This window comes from Engraulis encrasicolus, chromosome 16 (genome assembly GCF_034702125.1).
Source record: "Engraulis encrasicolus isolate BLACKSEA-1 chromosome 16, IST_EnEncr_1.0, whole genome shotgun sequence".
NCBI lineage: Eukaryota > Metazoa > Chordata > Actinopteri > Clupeiformes > Engraulidae > Engraulis > Engraulis encrasicolus.
The window spans coordinates 25,137,716-25,157,206 of NC_085872.1; the positions used below are offsets into that span (position 1 = coordinate 25,137,716).

At 44.1% G+C, this 19,491-nt stretch overlaps 2 protein-coding genes across 3 annotated transcripts in view; both read left to right on the top strand.

Moving 5' to 3' along the window:
• Positions 1 to 7,323, top strand: part of rreb1b (ras responsive element binding protein 1b) — a 36,849-nt gene extending 29,526 nt beyond the window's left edge. For both annotated transcript variants that reach the window (XM_063219082.1, XM_063219083.1), the window contains exons 10-13: positions 75 to 2,850; positions 3,038 to 3,199; positions 3,513 to 4,286; positions 4,406 to 7,323. In XM_063219082.1, the coding sequence (XP_063075152.1) occupies positions 75 to 2,850; positions 3,038 to 3,199; positions 3,513 to 4,286; positions 4,406 to 4,998 (4,305 nt within the window). In that variant the 3' untranslated portion in view covers positions 4,999 to 7,323. The remainder of the gene's footprint in view (positions 1 to 74; positions 2,851 to 3,037; positions 3,200 to 3,512; positions 4,287 to 4,405) is intronic.
• Positions 7,324 to 7,774: 451 nt separating this feature from the next.
• riok1 (RIO kinase 1 (yeast)) lies at positions 7,775 to 17,282 on the top strand. Its single transcript, XM_063219085.1, has 17 exons — positions 7,775 to 7,997; positions 8,461 to 8,641; positions 9,189 to 9,276; positions 11,413 to 11,482; positions 12,974 to 13,016; positions 13,291 to 13,383; positions 13,619 to 13,731; positions 13,832 to 13,912; positions 14,121 to 14,207; positions 14,565 to 14,702; positions 14,822 to 14,925; positions 15,029 to 15,135; positions 15,313 to 15,378; positions 15,501 to 15,620; positions 15,768 to 15,821; positions 16,173 to 16,310; positions 16,959 to 17,282. The coding sequence occupies exons 1-17, from the start codon at positions 7,942 to 7,944 to the stop codon at positions 17,067 to 17,069; spliced, it is 1,650 nt and encodes a 549-aa protein (XP_063075155.1). The 5' UTR covers positions 7,775 to 7,941; the 3' UTR covers positions 17,070 to 17,282.
• Positions 17,283 to 19,491: the final 2,209 nt, after the last annotated feature.

Genomic DNA, 19,491 nt, shown 5'->3' on the forward strand with positions numbered 1-19,491 from the left:
GTAACACTATTTTAATCATGACGGATCCTATTAATATCACATTTCAATGTCTTGTTGTTGCTTTTTTTCCATAGGTGTGGTGTGAGACCAACTTGCGCAGATGCTCGAGCAAGTTTCACCGGTTTGTGTGCGAAGTCTGCAACAAGGCTTTCCCCCTGCAGGACTCCTTGGAACTGCACAGAGTCACGCACAAATCCATCGCCGCTACCGACACCAACACTGCCACTGCCACGGCCACAGGTGCAGCTGAGGCTCCGAGTGCCGATGACATCACTGCTGCAGATAAACCCGGGATTAGCTCCACAGAAGAGAAGCAGGCCGAGGGCGAGGGGGATGGGGATGGGGAGGCGGCCGTGCCAAAGGATCCGCTGCCCTCAGAGGATGAGCACAAGACTAGCTTTATGGACTATCTGGGCCTCCAGCACTCGTCCAAGGTGAAGGCCGGCCCGTCGGAGGAGGAGCTGCAGCAGGCCATCCTAGATAGCATCCGGGTGATCCGCGTGGAGCCGCCCGTGACCAATCTACCTCAGGAGGCCAGCAGCAGCCTGGGCCTGCCCCTGGTGGAGCCCCTCTCCCTCCAGGGCCTGACCCAGAGCAGCGCGCTCAACCTGCTCTCCCTGCAGCCCCTGCCGCGCGGCTTCGTGATCGGGGCCGACAGCAGCCTGCTGGTGCGTCCCATCAGCGGCCAGGCCGGCGTGGACGTGCAGCAGATCCTGAAGATGGCGACCACGGTGTCTTCGCAGATGGCTGCCGCCATGCCTGCTTTGGCCAAGACGTCCGCCCACGCGCAGCAACAGCAACAGCAGCAGCATGCTGACGCCAAGCACATTCCGCCGCTGAAACCGAAGCCACCGGTGACGCCCCGCTCCAACGTGGGCACCTCCAACCCCCCGCCGCCCCCCATGAGTGCCCAGCAGGCCTCTCCCGGCTGCATCAGCCCCAGCTTGCCCCCGCCCACCGGCCACCTCCTCAGGACCGCCAAACAGTCCTCGTCTTCCTCTGCGTCCTCCTCCTCCTCCTCGTCCCCCATCAACCAGGGCTACAGCTGGGAAAACGCACAGCTGGGCTCCGACAGCGCTGTGACCGCGGTGCCTTACGACGCGGCCGCCGGCGCAGAGGAGGCGGGCGGCAAGGACGCCAAGAGCAAGGCCCCCTCCTCCAAGACGGAGTACCCGTGCCGCTTCTGCACGCAGGTCTTCTCCTTCCCCGCCGGCCTCCAGGCCCACATGCGCCACCACCTGGGCGCCTCCCCGTACCAGTGCAGCATCTGCAGCTACGCCGCGCCCGACAAGGCCACGCTCATCCGCCACCTGCGCACGCACAGCGGCGAGCGGCCGTACGTGTGCCGCCTCTGCCACTACCCCTTCACCGTCAAGGCCAACTGCGAGCGCCACCTGCGCAAGAAGCACATGAAGAGCACGCGCAAGGAGATCGAGAAGAACATCGAGTACGTCACGTCCTCGGGCTCGGGCGGCGTCGGCGGCCTCAACCCCACCACACTGGACCTCCTGGACCCGGCCGGCACCAGCGTCACGGCCTGCCGCTACTGCGGAGAGGACCTCAAGAACTACCGCGCGCTCCAGATCCACCTGCGCACGCACAACGGCTGCCAGCGCAAGCCGTACGAGTGCCGCCAGTGCGGCGCGGCCTTCCTGGCCAAACGGAACTGCATTCACCACCTGCTCAAGTGCCACCCCGAGGTCCCCGAGAGGGAGATCGAGGAGCACATCACCGCTCTGGCGCCAGTCATGGCTCCCGCAACCATCCCGAGCTCTACCCAGCCCCTGTCGTCCTCAAACGGCCTCCTGGCGGGGACTCCGCTGCCCTGCGTGAAAAGCGACACCAGCTCGTACACCATCACTGCAGACCAGGACCAGCCCCTCGACTTCTCCAACAAGTCCAACAGCGTCCCCATCAAGCGTGAATCGGCGCCCTCGCCACAGCCGTTCGACTGCTCCATGGAGCCCATCGACCTCTCCATCCGCAAGGACCCGGAGAGGAAGCGGATGAAGCGCGAGGCGGCAGACCCCATGCCCTTGCATTGCCTTGCAGTGACCGATCTCAAAAAGGAGGTTCCGTTCGCTGCCAGCACCACACACAAAGGGCCAGAGGAGAGCCACAGCCTTCAGCGGCCCTTTCAGATCTCCCCTCCGCTGCTCACCTCGGCGCTGACCAGCGAGCAGCTCAAGACCACCCCGAGGCTGAAGCCGCTGCTGCCCAAACCCAGCGTGGTGTCCACCGCCACCGCAGAGCTTCCCCCTCTCGCCTCCATCGCCCAGATCATCTCCTCGGTCTCCGCTGCCCCATCACTACTCAAAGCAGGAAGGAGCGCCAGCAGCAGCCCTTCTGTCTCGGACAGCGGCAGAGGGCTGGTGAGTGTGGAGGTTCTGAGTGAAAAAGCCGTCGTGTCTGCCACCATTGGTCCTGAGGCTGCCCTCGCTGCATCTGAGGACTCGATCGCTGGCGGCAACCCTAAAAAGAGAGGCAGGAAGCGATCGGTCTCTGAGGACATTGACGAGAACAGTCTCGGCCTGGCCTGCGGGCTGGACCTGGAGTCCAGCGGGGAGTTCCCCAGCGTGGAGAAGATGCTAGCCACCACAGATGCTAACAAGTTTAGCCCTTACCTGAGGCCGACCGGCGTGGACTCGATGCCGGGGGACATGGAGAGGGAGAGGCAGTCGAACAGCGAGGAGGAGAAGGACGGGATTAAGGAGAAACAGAAGCCTAGACCTCAGAACAAAGTTAAGAAGAACGCTTACTCTAATTCAGTGCAAAAGATGACTTGCCCCTACTGTCCAAGAGTGTTCCCCTGGGCCAGTTCTCTGCAGAGGCACATGCTAACACATACAGGTATAGTATCATACATACAGCTCATACATAGTAAAGACTAAGTTTACAGTTACACTTTACTAGTGATCTTATTTTTCACTGTTGCTTCTGCCCACCATACCAGTTAATCCAACTTTTTGGTTTCTCTGGAGGTTTTAGGCAATGCAGGAATGTTATTTCATAATTGTGAATGTTTTGTGCCTTATAGGTCAGAAGCCATATCCATGTCCACAGTGTGATGCATTGTTCTCCACCAAGTCCAACTGTGAGCGTCACTTGCTCCGCAAACACGGAGTGACCAGTCGCCTGCTCCAGAACAATGGGTCTCGCTCCAAAGGCAGAGGAGAGGAAGGTTCCCAAGGAAGTGCAGGTATGCACGGCTACTAAGATGGCCAAAAAATCACTAGCCTAGCTGCATCCTCCAACAGCAAATGTTTCTATGCTACCATTCCTACTGTCTTATGGCTATTCTGATTTTACCTGAAGAAGGTCTGATGACCGAAACATTGTATTTAAGTTTGTTGGTGGAATGGACAGTGTTTTGCAGATTTATTTACACTTGAATGACAACCCCACTGGGATAATATCCTACGCACCTGTCTACCTACAGAGGTGTACAAAAGCGTCATTTTGATCTATTCTGATTCTAGTCTGATTTTAACACTTTTGTTGGCTTCTTCCAGAGAGCATATCTGACACCGAGCAAGGAGGGTCTTCAGAGGCGGGGGACCTGAACCTTAACTATGATGGCAGCAAGGGGGGTGCTGAGGATAAGGATCTGGATCAGCTGGACCAGTCCTCCATGGCGGGGCAGCCCGAGGACGGGTCGGACAACACTGATGACAGAGCGGAAGACATGGAGAACACTGTGGCCGAGGACAGCGACGACACTCAAAGCAACAAGAGCCTGGACGTGAATCTGGCCTGCAAACTCATTGACTTCAAGCTGACGCCCAGTGGCCAGCCCCAGCACATGGGGGTGGTCGCCGCGGCCTCCGCTGCCAGGGCAGAGCTGGACAGCGGCTCTGCGGACCATTTCCAGCACACCTGTCCCACCTGCAAGAAGAGCTTCCGCCACGCCACCACCCTCAACCGGCACCTAAAGTCCCACCTGCAGGAGGCCCAGGCAGAAGAAGCCGCCAGAAAGAAGGCACGTCAGCCCAAACCCACCACCAGCAACGCTGGCGAAGCAGAGGCGGAGCAAGACGGAGCGGCTCTGGAGAAGGACAACATCAACAGCAGCAGCAGCGCGGAGAACTCCGGGGGAGAGGAGGACGATAAGGAGCGGGAAGATAGGAGTGATGAGGAGGAGGACAGCGCCTCCACAGAGTCCAAGGGTGGGAGCGGTGAGAACGGCGGAGCAGGGAAGACGGACAAGAGGAAGAAGATCTGCAGCATGTGCAACAAGCGCTTCTGGAGCCTGCAGGACCTCACCAGACACATGCGCTCACACACAGGTTAGTACAGTACATCTGTTAAGTAAGGTTTATTTAATTAATCTTAGGTGTTGTTTTTGTTTGCTTGGCCATCCAATCACCTGACCAGTTTGTGATGTCTCCATCTCCCCGCTCTCCAGGTGAAAGGCCTTTTAAATGCCAAACCTGCGAGCGGACCTTCACCCTAAAGCACAGCCTTGTGAGGCACCAGCGCATCCACCAGAAACCGCTGGACAACAAAGACATGGAGGTCGAGGGAGAGGGAGAGGGAGAGGACGAGGACGATGAGGTGAACGAGGCCATGCTGAGGGACGATATGGGCTCTGAGGACGGGGAGGCTTCCCCCTGCCACCCTGGCAGCCTGGGCGAGTCGACCGCTTGCAGTGCCAATCCCGCTGCACTGGACGAAAATGAGAGCAAGGAAGAGGAGTCAGCAGGCAAACACGAGCCTGTAACGGGAGATGAGAAGCAGCAAGAAGAGGAGGAGGAGGAGAATGAGGATGAGGATGAGGAAGGGGAAGGAGAAGGGGAGGAGGAGATTGGAGACAAGAGGGAAGAAAATGCAGAGACGGCAGCTGTGGAGGAGACAGAGGCACTGTCTAAAGAGCCAGTCCAAGAGCCTAAAGCCAAGAGTGCTTCCTTAGAGGACCAGACAGGTGGCGCTATGGAGGCCGCTGAGGACCAGGCTGATGACATGGCAGAAACTGGGGAACAGCCAGAGTCCACTCAGTGAGTGGGGATGGACTACTGTGGGCTCTGGCCCAATCGTAACATAGTCTTGTTGTGCCATACGTCAACAAAACTGGTGCAAAATGGGTCTTGGTTCTAGGTATTTAGTACTTTTTCATGTTATCTCGTAGCTGTGGAAAAATTTAAACAATCAGTTCAAAGATAATTTTTGAGTGCCTTCATATTTTTCCCCAGACCAGATTTTTTTATAAACTGGAGAGAGTTCTTATAAATATTTTACTGTTTTGATAATTTTGAAATTAAATGATAGTTCAACAGCATTTATATCACATTCTATTTGTACAAATTACATTGAGAAGATATGGAAACATTTAAAATGTATTATTCACAATTGAAATTCCATTTTGTCTTTAGTATTAATGAGACCTTTGGCTTGAATGTGTTTTTGTCTCGTATGGGACAAGGCAGACCTTGAAGTGCCTTCAAAGTGCATCCTCTTTTTGAATATCTTTTGCATCGTCTTTGAATGGATGCTCAATGGAGGACATGGACCTTTAGAAGAGATATAAATACTAAGATGTTCAGTTCATACTTTAACACCTCTGACAGTTCACTGATGGAACATTTTTGGGGCAATATTTGCTCTTCTTTGAGCCATTCAGATGGAGACGAGAACCCCCAGTCAAGGACAAGCTTTTGTGGGACTGTTCCCCCTGCTGGCTGGGATTGTCATGCTTTATGTCGAGACACTAGCTGTGGTGCTTTGTCTTGCAGCTAGGAAGACTGTGTGCTTGTTTTATGTGTGAGTGTGTGCCAGTGTGTGTGTGTCTTCGGGTGAAACTTCTGCGTTTTTAAGACAACAATGTGTGTTTGACAACAATAAGTATTTCATTTACTGTGTTAACTGAAGTGCACTGCGTGCATCTGTTCAATGCTGTATTTGAGCTGGAAGGGTTAGCTTGTATTCTGTTGTGTGCCCTGCTGGCCCTATTGCCTTACGGAATATGCCTGTCTTCGTTTGTACTGCAGTCTTTAATAAAACAAGCCTTTTTAGTAGCTAACAGAAGCAACCTCAGTAGCTAACGAAACAAACCTCAAAATGTGTGACAGCCGAAGCTGGGAATGTGTAGGTTGTGTTTGGAGTGTTGAGCAATTGGTGAGTTGGGCGAAAAGCTCAATTCTGAATGACTAAGAACAAAATGGAGTTGCAGAAAAATCCAGTCCTGCACAGTCAACAGTGTCAACTTTAATATGCATCATTTTCAGATGAACAGATAGAACTGCTTGATTCTGAAGCAAGTATTGGTATTATACTAAACATAGCATCTTCCATTGTAACTAATTATTATAGAGGTGGCGGTTGGTTAGGACACTCCTTTAGCCATTACTCTGGCTTGTTTGTATTGCATTTATCTGCAGCAGAAATCAGAAGGCATCGTTGATTCACCCTTGAACTGTATTTGTTTTTTATTTTTATTTTAGATAACCGGTCTTCATTGTGTCCCGAATGACTGTGTGCGTGTGTGTGCGCGTGTGTTTGTGTGTGTGCGTGTGTGTGTGTGCGTATGTGTGCTTGCATGTTAACAGCTAGTCTGATCATTAAAACACACTGAATGAATTGTTTTAATCTATTTATTGGGGAAACTAGAAAGCGGTGAAAAGCAATCCTGAGAAGCCATGAGATCACGTTCATGCTGCTAAGAGGGTTGGAGAGATGGAGTGATGTTTGGATTTTCATTTAGCCGTACATGTAATGGGTTCTGAAGCATGAGATACTGTATAGGCCTTAAATTACATTTGTTAATTTTTTGTCTTGTTTTGTTGCAATTACTTCAACTCTAATTCAGAAAATCCTTTAAAAAACAAAAGAAAAAAAGGAAAAAGGAAAATGACAAAAAGTGGGTGTTGGTCTGCGTTTCCATAGACATATTTTGAGTTTGGATCTTAGAATAGTTGCATGTTATTCTACATTTTTTTTGTTATTTTTGTCAGTTCTCTTCCTCAGGGGCTTTTCTGAATATGCATACACTCTGTTATCATTATTTTGTGGGGGGAAAACCGTGATCTTTATTATAGTGAGAAAAGCAATCACTACAATTACATGTGCACTTGACTGTGAATTTTTTCAGGAAAGTTTGCCAATGGCTTCATCTCAGCTTCTTTGTATCTTTGCCTTCATCTTTTCTTGTAGCCTATCCAAATTGACTGTTGAAATCACCATAGAATATTTTAAGTTTTAAGTGGGCTTGAAACATATTGGATCTGACGTATGGTTTGATTTTCTATTTTTCTTTTACTCTGTACAGGTTCTTTGTAATGTCATTCTATGTTGAAATCATTTAAACAATAAATGTACACTAAGAAAGAAGTCTTCTTTGTGGTATACTTTTACTGTCTTCTCTTCTTGCACTAGGCATAAGTAGGACAACAGCCTGTTCTCTTTTCCAGTGAATTCCCTTAGAAATAGGCAAGTAGGCCTATTCTAGAGAGCAGAAGCAGCATCATTTCGAGGAACGCCTGATGTAATATTATTGGTCCATCCATGTGCTCTGGGAATTATATTATAGGCCTGCCAAACAACGAAATGCGAAGCACGGAACTGCACCCTTGTGGTTGTGGTAGTTTCCACAGGACAACTCAAAGATTTTTTTTTATTTTTTTTTTAAATATACAAGTTGCCAAGAGTGGATGCTATCTACTTCCCAGAGCACATGTAAGGCCCATTTAGGCCTAAACCAAAGAGATGGGTGACGAAACATCGCCCAAAAGAAACAAAATGGCGTTTAACAAATTTCCAGTTTGCATCCCCAAGCTGGACCCTTTTCGGCACCCGTAAACACATGGGCGGAAGTATTGTCTCGCGATTCACGAAGTCAGCATGGGCTACGAAGCCAAGCTGCTTCTGTTTCACCCACATCGTCGATAGTGTTAAAAACAAAGCAGTATTTCACTCACATTTTGTTTCATTCGGTTACATTTCATAATAATGGCTACGGACCACGTTGTGCCTGGACAGTTTGATGACGCAGAGGAATCGGGGAGGTAGATATGTTTTGATTTTGGGCTCATTGACTATGCTAGGTTTACGTTAGCAAACATGTCAAGTTATTCTTGTCATTAGTGTCAAAGAAGAGTATTTTCCTCTGTTGTTGGTTGTTTTCTGACCAGCAAATACAGACAATATATCCGTGTTGTACTGTTAATTAATCTACTTTTCAAAGGAGGTCTGTGTTGCCAACCAAACTTCTAGGGTAGCCTATCATCTGTTTCTGGGCAGCTATATACTGAGGACTGAAAATGTGAAAATCTTGGAGGCGAGACGCATGGCACAATATATTCTACAAAATTGAATATATTGAAATGGCTTTTGCTTGTAAAAGTGTGTGACGTAAGGGCTACAAGACCTAATGTGCTGTCAGATATGGAGCGCGAGGGTATCTCTAGTTCTATCTCTTGCTACATTGTAGCCTACAGTTAATTTGTTGTGCTATTCGTCACATTGTAGCGAAATCGAAGCCCCTCAACAAAGTGGAACTGGGGTCCATACCACAAAACAGGACGACCTTGTGCAAGATGCATTCGATGAAGACGATGATGACTACGAAGATGATGATGAGGATGACTGGGACGTGGATGGAGATTTCATCAAATGCAATACCGCCCTAAGGACAGGGAACGTTCAACAGGTTGCTTTTCTCTGCGACTTAAATTCCCATTAAAATGTATAATATGTGGTAAACATCCCCAGCATTGCCGTGTTGAGGTACATTATAGAATTCCCTTTATTCTTATTAACGTTCATATTATCTGATGCTGATTATAACCTTAAAATAGACCTAAGTCTTGTTTTAAAAAAATCTAACGCAACATGCATCAAAGTGCAGCATTAAAGTGCAGCGCTTTCTTGACCAAAACGCCACATTAACTACATTAATATAGCAATATTCCTGCCGTTATAACCATGTAGTACTCTACATTAGTACAATAGTGACTGCAGTTGTGAAACCACAGTAGAGAGCAGAATGTTTTTTCACAAGGGAACTTAACCCATCCAATTAACATCTTTCCCTACAGTGTAATTATAATAATCTCACTCTCAAGACTTGTTACATTATTGTCCTTTTATAAACACACGGTAGCATTACTTAAAAATATTGCCCTATGCACTAATTGTTTTGCAATGGTCTGATTTGAATGCCTCCTCTTGTTTTTGTTTTGTTTTGTTTTTTTCAGGCTAATCGGCAGAACCCAAGTAACAAAGCAAAAATGTCTACTCCCTCTGACAAAGTTCTACGGAAATTTGAACACAAGATCAACCTAGGTAAATTCACATGTCATACAAAACCCAACATCTGTCAGCTAAATCATACAGTAGTTCCAAAAGTGCTCAGTAAGGAACTTAAGTTGAACATTCTGATTCTCACTAGTAGAGTCGATTCTTCCCTCCCACATAACAGTTCACTCCCATCAAAGCCACCTGCATGCACAAAGGCATGTGCAGACTTGTCAGAATTTTATCAGTGCTCTGACCAGAAAGTAGCATTGAAAACATAGCATTGCTTCCACACCAAAGAGTTGTGTCTGTGGTACCCTGGTGTGCCCCTTCACAGGTGCCTGGACACTGCAACTTGGAAATAGAATTAAAGTCTATTTTTCTATGCTGGCTTTAACAGGCAGTAAGTGGAGTGCCATTGAAAGCAATGGAGTCATTACATGGTTTTATTCATTACGTGGTGGTGTCTTGGATGAATGAATGCCTTGTGAGGCAGTTATGGTGGATGTTGGGCTAAGATCGCAACAAGACATTTGGCTGTGTTACTCACAGGAAAGCTTCAAACAAATCATGCTGCCTCATGGTTCATTAATAGAATTTTGAATGTCAAGCACACCTGCCTAAATATATTTTGCTAGGTGAAAATGAATCTGGTCATAATCACAATTATCACATGCCTTCTTCTCATTCAGTAAGTTAGCTTAGTTTGTTTGCCCATTTCTTTTTTGATTATTCCATCTCTGTGCTTTATGATTTATATGATTGAGCTAATGGGTGATGAAGAACATTTTCATGTGCAGTATTCTACAGCACTGAGTGACGCATCATTATTTCAAAAATGAGGTATGGTAGTTTCTCTGGAGATGACACCATTATTTGAGACTTGGTCGTTCTGACAGTTTTTCCTTATGCCCTCTATGTCGGTGATCATTGTGCCTTAAAGGGACACTGTGTGATATTTTTAGTTGTTTATTTACAGAATTCATGCTGCCCATGCATTAATGTTACCTTTTTCATGAATACTTACCACCAGCATCAAATTCTAAGTTTTCATTTTGACTGGAAAAATTGCACTTTTCATACATGAAAAGGGGGATCTTCTCCATGGTCCGCCATTTTGAATTTCCCAAAAAATAGCCATTTTTAGCTGCAAAAATTACTGCACTTGGACCATACTAGAAAATATTTGTTTAATACTCCGTTAACTTTCATTTAATGATCAAATTTGGCAATAGGCAGCCCAATTTCAAGAAGCAGCATAGTTGCAGTACCTTTTTTGACCATTTCCTGCACAGTGTCCCTTTAAATCGGGACAAATGGGTGGTGGGAAAGAGAAGTAATTATAAATGGAGGACCAATATCTTTGCTGTCTTGAAAATGAGCAGTTCAATATTCTGTGTTCCCTTGTTCTTGCTGTATGGTGGCATGTTCATACCATAACAAAAGGCAGTGTATAGATAGCAGGGTGAGTGTGCAGAATCAGGAGGGAGGCCAGCAGAATGTTCCTTAGATAAGCCACAACCAGAATCATTGAGGAGCAGCACAAGCGTAGAAGCAAAGAGCCTCAAATGCACACACAGATATCGCAGGTCCATGTACAATGCGAATCAGCATTTTAAAAAAAAAAAAAAAATGTAAACCTACATGATGTAAAGTACATTTGTTTGGATATTTTCTCATACAAAAGTCTTACTGGCTGATGATAAGTCATTAGTTTATCTCTTTTATTTGAATCCCATGTGTGAAACATTTTGATAGTGTTTTACCAAAACTAGATTTCATTGCATGCTATCCTTATGAGGTTGTTGCCTTTGGAGGGATTGATGTCTCCATACTTGTTGTTTAATACGTATTAACAAGGTAAGGGATAAATCTATGAAGTATGCATCGAAAACCTTTGTTGGTCTAAAAAAAGATCGACACAAACCAGTTGTGCTTATCATACGTGTTGTTATTCTTTGTGTAGCACTGGCATATCTTAATGTTTTGTCATGGCTGGTGCCGTCATACACATCATTTGCATCAGTTTTCACCTTGCCTGCTCTTTGATGGCAGAGTGTAGAGTATTGTCATATTGGCACTGCATCTTCCACAGTGAAGACGTGTACCGCAACATCTCCAGTAATCCTTCTTAAAACAGGTCCGACCAGGCTGCCACTGACACTTTGTGCTGTTCTCTTACAGATAAGTTGAACTATGCCGACTCTGTCATCAACAAGGTGGTGGCCCGGGAAAGACAAAGAGAAGTAGAAACGTATGTACAGCCCTACATTTTTACAAAGCGGATTCCAAAAAAGTTGGGACATTTGGTATTTTGTGTATAAAATCAATATACTGGTATTTTCAAAACATTCAATCCATGCATAAGATGCACAATGCCACAAGGTCAACATAGCAACTGTTAAATTGAGGCAAAAGTATTGTTTTGAGGGAAATAAATTCGACCCATGCAACAAATCTCAAAAAGGTTGGGACAGGGCCAAAACATGTTGTAATAGTTGGATAATTCTAAAAAATAACACAAAGAAGAATATTTTAAAGGAACTATATTGACAGCCAACATGCACGCACAAATAAAAGACCATCACAGAGAGGCTGTGGTACTCTGTAGCGAAGATGTTGAGGGACTAATTACTAATCTATTACACAGAAAAAAATAATTATCAAAGTTGCAGGCATATAAGGCCTATTTCTGTAATGTAGAGTTCTGTGAAATCATTGCACGAGTTATTAGATCATGACATTATCATCGTCAATAAGCAAACTATGTCACTCCAACAATGACAGCTGTTGAAAAGCTGACCATAAACACAACACTTGATTAATGCATATGATGCAGACATTTAACAGTGCTGCATGTGGCAAAGCTCATTCTAAATGGACCCAGGAGACATGTGAAACTGTCCTCTGATTACAGAAGGGAAAATATTTCCTTATTTTGAAATATCCTTATTTTAAATCATGGAGTCATGCACATGTTACATAGAAGATTAATACTTCAGCTTGATGTAGTGGTCAGTCTGAAAGACAGTGTATATGATGGTAAAGGGGCGCAGTAGTGTCTTGGTTATGGTTTTCTTACGCATGTGGAGCGTTAAAAAGAAGGCTGAATGATATATACAGACTTTAAACAGCATACATAGCGACCAAGAAATTATATTTTGGCACACAGCCTTTAGATATTGCCACATAATGATCGCAAATTGCATTCCCTACTATGTTCCAACTGTATCGTTCCATCATAAGAGTTAACAGGTGACAAAATTGTTTTATTGCAGTCAGGATATGCCACATATTAAGCATAACAAGAAGGTAAACAAGTTGAAGAACACACCCATCAGTTGAGCTGCTGAAATCATGTCTCGCGCAGAAAAATATCTTTTTTTTTTTTTAAATAAAATGATGCCATCAGTCAAAGTGTTTAACTGTTAAGTCTCCTCTCTTGTTGTTAAGTCTTATGTAACTTTAAAAGCATTTTACTGGCCCTGTCCCAACTTTTTTGGGATTTGCTGCAAGGATAAAATTTTAAATTATCACATAATTACCTCAAAACAACAATTCTTCTTGACTTAAACAACTGATATATTGTCTGTGCATAATGCTCTACCTTATTAACATATTGAATGTTTTGAAAATGCCAGCATCAAAACACCAAGTGTCCCAACTTTTTTGGAATACGCTTGTAAAAAAAGGTTTTTAGTGTAGCTGCATTGAAAATAAGCTTGATGTGCTTTCTTTCACCCAGGTATCGAGTCAAGGACAAGTCAGACAGGGCAACAGTGGAACAGGCAAGTTAGAGAGCGCACACACCGAACACAGCAGGCGCAACACGGTGACATCTTTAGCCGGATGTCAGTCAGCTGTGTCCCATCGGGATTGTCATCATTAGCAATGCAGTATTGACTTTTGCAGTTGTTGTCATGCATATTTGATGGTGTTAGAGTGCATAGGCATGTTCAAGAGGTTATTCACAGGAATACCCTGACACTTGATGAAGTTTGACCAAAAACAAACAAACATGATGTAGCTAGCTGAGTGTCGTAAAGCTCTTCGTGTTTGCAGGTTTTGGATCCAAGGACGCGCATGATCCTTTTCAAGATGTTGAGTAGGGGTGTTATTTCCGAAATCAATGGATGCATCAGCACAGGAAAGGAGGTATACCTTTCAGCATGTTCCAACTGTTTTCCTAAATACCCAGTACAAACACAATATGTTACATCACAATGATGTAGCAATGAGATAAAGTAAGTTGAGGACCAATAGACTCTTTGCTATTGCGAGTGTTGGTATTGTTAGAGTTTCACTATTAATAAGCTGCTGATTACATAAAGGTATGACCTGTATTTTCCTCTGGTCTCTTATGCGTATTTCCTTTGTTAATCCCTATTAGGCAAATGTTTACCATGCAAGCACTGCAAAGGGAGAGAGCAGAGCTATCAAAATATACAAGACATCTATTTTACTCTTCAAAGACAGAGACAAATATGTCAGTGGAGAGTTCAGGTAAGGTGTTGATTTTACGATGGCCTTTACCTTCAGCTTCAGACATCTTCAGCATCCAATCTTCATGCAGTGCACTAATGAATTCCACCTGTCATTGCAGATTCAGACACGGCTACTGCAAAGGAAACCCGAGAAAGATGGTGCGCACATGGGCAGAGAAAGAGATGAGGAACCTCAGTAGGTAAGTTTCCCAGGAACAGACAAGCACTTCACTCTCTCTCTCTCTCTCTCTCTCTCTCTCTCTCTCTCTCTCTCTCTCTCTCTCTCTCTCTCAAGGTCCTTCTTTTTTAGGTATAACCACAGTCGTTAATGAGCATTCCTGTGGGATCAGTGTTGGCGTGTGATGCAGATGTGACTGTCTATGTTGGGTTTTTTTTTTTGCTTGGCAGGCTGCACACAGCTGAGATTCCCAGCCCTGAGCCCATCATGCTACGCAGCCACGTCCTCGTCATGGACTTCATCGGCAAGGATGACATGTACGTAGAACGGCTGTTGATTAGTTTGAGAGTATCCATGTGCCAATGCCTTTGCTTTTAATGAATGGTGTTAAGTAAATGTACCTCTCAACTCTAATACAGGGTTAAAAAAAATAGAATATGGATGCATCGTACTAGCAGGTTTTTTTTCTGGTTCTGTTTGTTTTACACAGTTGATGCCATGTGCCTTTGCAACATTTTGCGCAGCTTCCATTCGCCTCAATCTGTGCATAAACACAGAAGAGGATGGTGTTCAGTGAAAAACGTGGATGCATCTCTGTCTGCTGACAGGTTTTTCTGTGTTTTTTGCTTTTTGCTTTTATGTTTCATATTGCTGCTGGTGTCTTCGTTTTTTAGGCCAGCTCCGCTGCTAAAGAATGCAGTGCTCTCAGAGTCCAAGGCCCGGGAGCTTTACCTGCAGGTCATCCAGAACATGCGGAGGATGTATCAGGAGGCGCGACTCGTCCATGCAGATCTTAGCGAGTTCAACATGCTGTAAGACACATGAAGAATCCTTGTTCTATGTTTTGTTGGGCACAGATAAAACCTAACACAATAAGCAAAGAGTCCTTTTTGAATTCAAAAGATTCATTCTTTTTTTCTCTTTTTTTAAGATATCACAACGGAGACGCTTACATCATAGATGTATCCCAATCTGTGGAGCACGACCACCCTCACGCCTTGGAGTTTTTACGGAAAGATTGCAGTAACGTCAATGGTCAGTAGTAGTGATATACTTGTGCCACAGCAGTTCTTTCGTTTTAAATGAGAGGTTGTTTGATTTTGTTCATATTTTAAATGGCCCTTTGTGCCTTCTACAGATTACTTTCAGAAGCATGACGTGGCAGTGATGACTGTTCGCGAATTGTTCGAGTTCATCACGGATCCCTCCATCACCAATGACAACATGAACCAGTACCTCGAAAAGGTCAGCATAATCCTTTGGTGATGGCTCCACCTCTACCAGGCACATTTGAAAGGACATGGGTTTTCTCTTGTGGTGGTCATATTTTGGGAACATTTATTGAGTGTCTGTTAACACTGCTTTGGCCACGCTATATGACGGTCTTTATACTTAAAAGCGCTTAACTTTCGTTGCCTTTAGGCAATGGAGATATCTTCGGACAGGACGGCAGAGGAGAGGTCTAATCAAGACAAAGTTGATGAAGAGGTGCGTAACATAAACATTGCCGACATGTCTTCGCAAGCATCATAATCACATATTAAAAAACTATTTGCCGAAATCGCTTGAGGCTATTGTTTTTTATCCTTTGATATTTGTGTTGAGTGCAGGTGTTCAAGAATGCCTACATCCCCCGGACACTAACAGAGATCAGCCATTACGAGCGTGACGTGGCCGCCATGGCAAAAGCAAAGGAAGAAGAGTCGGCTCTGAACACACAGAATGACAATGTGAGTAGGAAACACAAGGGACACACACGTCTTAGACTTTTCTAAGTATTCTCCTCTGATTTCTCAGTCACCAGCCATAAGGGGTGTTTCTTGGGTTTATCTATCATATCCGCAGTGTAAACAACTATGTAAAACTCTATATTGCAGGTCCTATACCAGACAGTCATGGGCTTGAAAAAAGATCTGTCAGGAGTTCAGACGGTAAGTGGTTGAGTTTTACAATTATTCATTATTCACGTTTTCCTTATTCATGCTGCTTACATGCAGAATGTTTTTATTCACTAAGGCACATTGACATTTCAGGCAATATTAGTCTGTCACCAATACCCCAATGAGCTGATTAGACTATACTTATTGTACTGTGAAATTATACAGTATAACGCTAGCCATAATTCATAGCTCAAAAACTTGTATTGAAACTGGCTGAAGACGTATGAACTGCTACTACAGTGAATATTTGCTAACATGTAAAGTAGGAAGGATATTGCTTAGAGAGCTTCATATTGCCTGCTTCAGTTTGATTCATGCTCGTTTCAAACCTCTCCCTCCAAGGTGCCTGCCCTGCTGGAGGGCTGTGAAGAGGAGGGAAACTCGAGTTCATCAGACGAGGACAGTGAATCAGATGGTTCAGAAGAGGAGGAGGCAACCACACAAGACGGTCAGAGTGAAGTGCCACCAGTGGACAGAAAGGTACGGACTATTTATTGAAACTGCCATGATTGTACAACATCTTCAGATTTGTGTTACCACTCTTCACCACTCTGATATTGTCTTAAAAATGCCCCACTACCGCCCCCTCTAGGCCAAAACACGCTACTGTCAGTTGGCCAGCCTTCTTCTGTTGTGTCCTTCCATGTAATAATAATAATAATAATAATAATAATAATAACTTGGTTTTATATAGTGCCTTTCAAGTAACCCAAGGTCGCTTTGGCTGGTGGTGATGTAGGATTACAGCATATGCACAAAATCCTCATGCACTCAGGTTGTTACGTCCGCCAAGGAGGTTCTGTTTTTGGTAGCGGTTTGCCTGTCTGTCTGTCAATAGAGTTGTTGGAAATGACAAAAGGAAGCAGCGATTACATTTTGGTGGTGATCCAGCCAATGATCCGGATCCAGGATTTAAAAAAAAAAGATTCTTCAACATTGCGGAATAGGGCAAATTTTGACATTGCAATTTCTATCTCCACAAAAAACAAGGCAGACTAGGGTGTAACACATAGTCAAATGTTCTATCAAACAGCTTCCTTGGCGGAGGTCTGCACTCTATGAGTGCATTTGTAGTTCTGTATATAACTTACGATTTTTTGTATGTTGTTATGTCTGTCTTTTTTACAGGAAAGGAAGAAAATGGTCAAAGAGGCTCAAAGAGAGAAGCGAAAGAATAAAGTTCCAAAGCATGTGAAGAAGCGTAAAGAGAAAACGGCAAAGACAAAAAAGGGACGATGAAAAGTTGAGTTGAGTTACAAGAAATATGAGATATAATTTTGTTCTGACGGACTTCACACAACTTTCCCCGGTGGTTACCTCCCCCACATGAGTATCATTTTCCAGGAGATTGCTCCATTGTGCTGTTTTTAGTAGTGCGGTTTTCAAAAGATCCAAGCAGGGATTGGTTTCGTAGAAGTACACTAAGACGAATAAATCTGCGTAATTTTGTAACATCCATGTAACTGATTTATTACATTGCACAATTTTTGATACGTTGAATGCATATGTAATTACAAATGTCCCTTAGTTTCATTACATGAACATATTCCTTGAACTAGGGCAAGCAGTATTTTCATCAATGAAGGCAAAAAGTAAAAAACAGAATACAAAAATAAATAAAGTACAGGACTGTCAGTCAAGATCACAAAGTGCCTCTTATGCATTTTCAAGTATTACAAGCATGTACATTAATTAACCCTATTAAATCTGGCCTATGGCTATCATTTCACAACATAATGGTGAGATTCCATTTGTTAGTCTCAGAAGACCTCAAAGAAGTTGATATACAAACCCCAACTCCATAGAAGTTGGGACATTGTGAATTGTGAATAATAACAAAATACTGCCATTTTCAAAACGTCTGATTCTTACATTAGATGGAGAACAGCACAAAGAAACATATCAGCCATCGAAACTGACCAAAATGATTGTTTTGGGGGATATTCATGAATATGTAAAAACAACACGTCTCAAAAGAGTTGGGACGGGGACAATAAAAGGCAGCAAATGTCGAGGAAGACTAAAAACAAAACAAAAGACAACACTTAACAGTTAAATACATTGAGATGAGATGATACATTGACATGAGATGATTTTATATATAAAAAAAGTGTTAATTCCTATCTTGGACATGATTTCACCAGCTTAAGTGGTGGATGTATTCCTTGTCATGTTTTGCCATGTTTTCACTGTATTTAACTCTACAGATGAGTGAGAACATCTTAACCAATGCACTACTGCACCCGCATGCCATCATGGAGGCTGACTTTTGAAGTTAGCACTAACACAAGTTGGATGGTCCATTTTCACTGTAGCACAGGATGTGCAATGCTCTATTATTGTCAAAAAGAATTGACTTCTACAACTTCTGCTGACTTCTGTAAGCAAAGGACAGTTTCCCATGTCTTCTGGGTCTATTTCAAGTGAGCTCAGGTGCATAGGAGAATGTTACACCCCTGTATCATTTGCATGCATGAAGCATTCTTAATATGGTCAATTTTCAATAGCTCTAATTCCTGGAGTGCTAGAGTGAGACTACAGCCAATATACAGTGAGTCCAATAAGTATTTGATCCCTTGCTGATTTTGTTGGTTTGCCTACTAACAAAGACATGATCAGTCTTTCATGTTAATGATAATATGTATTATAATATGATGAGACAGAATATCAAAAAGAAAATACAGAAATTAACTCTAAAGAATATATATTAATTGATTTATATTTCATTGAGGGAAATAAGTATTTGATCCCCTGCCAACCATTAAGAGTTCTGATCCCGCAGATCAAATGGCACTTCCAATCAACTTGTTATCTGAATTGAACACACCTGTTAATAGTAACCTGCACAAAAGACACATTGAATCTGCAGAATCAGTCCATAGAATCAGTCAATCAATCAAACTAAACTCGCCAACATGGGACAGACCAAAAAGCTGTCAAAGGATGTCAGGGACAAGATTTTAGAACTGAACAAGGCTGAAATGGGCTCCTAGATATTAAGGAGCAAGCTGTTGGTGCATTTCTTCCCAATTTTAGGACATACAAAATGATCATCAATCATCAATCTTAGGCCTGTCTGTGGTTCCATACAAGATTTGACCTTGTGGGAATTTAATAACCAGAAAAAAAAGAGATAAAGCACCTTAAAACGGTATGGGAGGAGCTAGGAAATGATCTCAAGGCAGCTGGGACCTCAATCACTAAGAAAACTATTGGAAACACTTAATACCACAACGGATTAAAATCCTGCAGTGCATGTATGGTACCCCTGCTTCAGAAGGAACCTGTTCAGGCTCACCTGAAGTTTGCCAATGAACATCAAACTGGATTAGGATATGATTGGGAGGTGCTGGAATCAGATAACACCAAAATAAAACTGTTTTGCATTAACACAACTCGATGGGTTTGGAGGAAGAGAAATGCTGCCTATGATCCCAAGAACAACACCTTCTCCAACATCATACATGAAAGTGGTAACATGTTTTGAGGTTGTTTGTCTGGCCAAGACACAGGACAACTTCACATCGTCAAGGAATGGATGAAGGGAGACATGTAAACGTACAATGCTGCATGCCAACCTCTTTCCCACCACCACTAGACTGAAGGTGGGTCATGGATTGGCCTCCCAATATGATAATAATCCATAACATACAGCCCAAGC

What these genes read in the sequence shown, in the direction of transcription:
- riok1 (XM_063219085.1), top strand. Translation starts at nt 7,942, where the DNA reads ATGGCTACGGACCACGTTGTGCCTGGACAGTTTGATGACGCAGAGGAA. An exon ending in GGACAGGGAACGTTCAACAG is followed by an intron (nt 8,642 to 9,188) that starts GTTGCTTTTCTC and finishes TGTTTTTTTCAG; the next exon opens with GCTAATCGGCAGAACCCAAG. An exon ending in AAGACAAAGTTGATGAAGAG is followed by an intron (nt 15,379 to 15,500) that starts GTGCGTAACATA and finishes TGTTGAGTGCAG; the next exon opens with GTGTTCAAGAATGCCTACAT.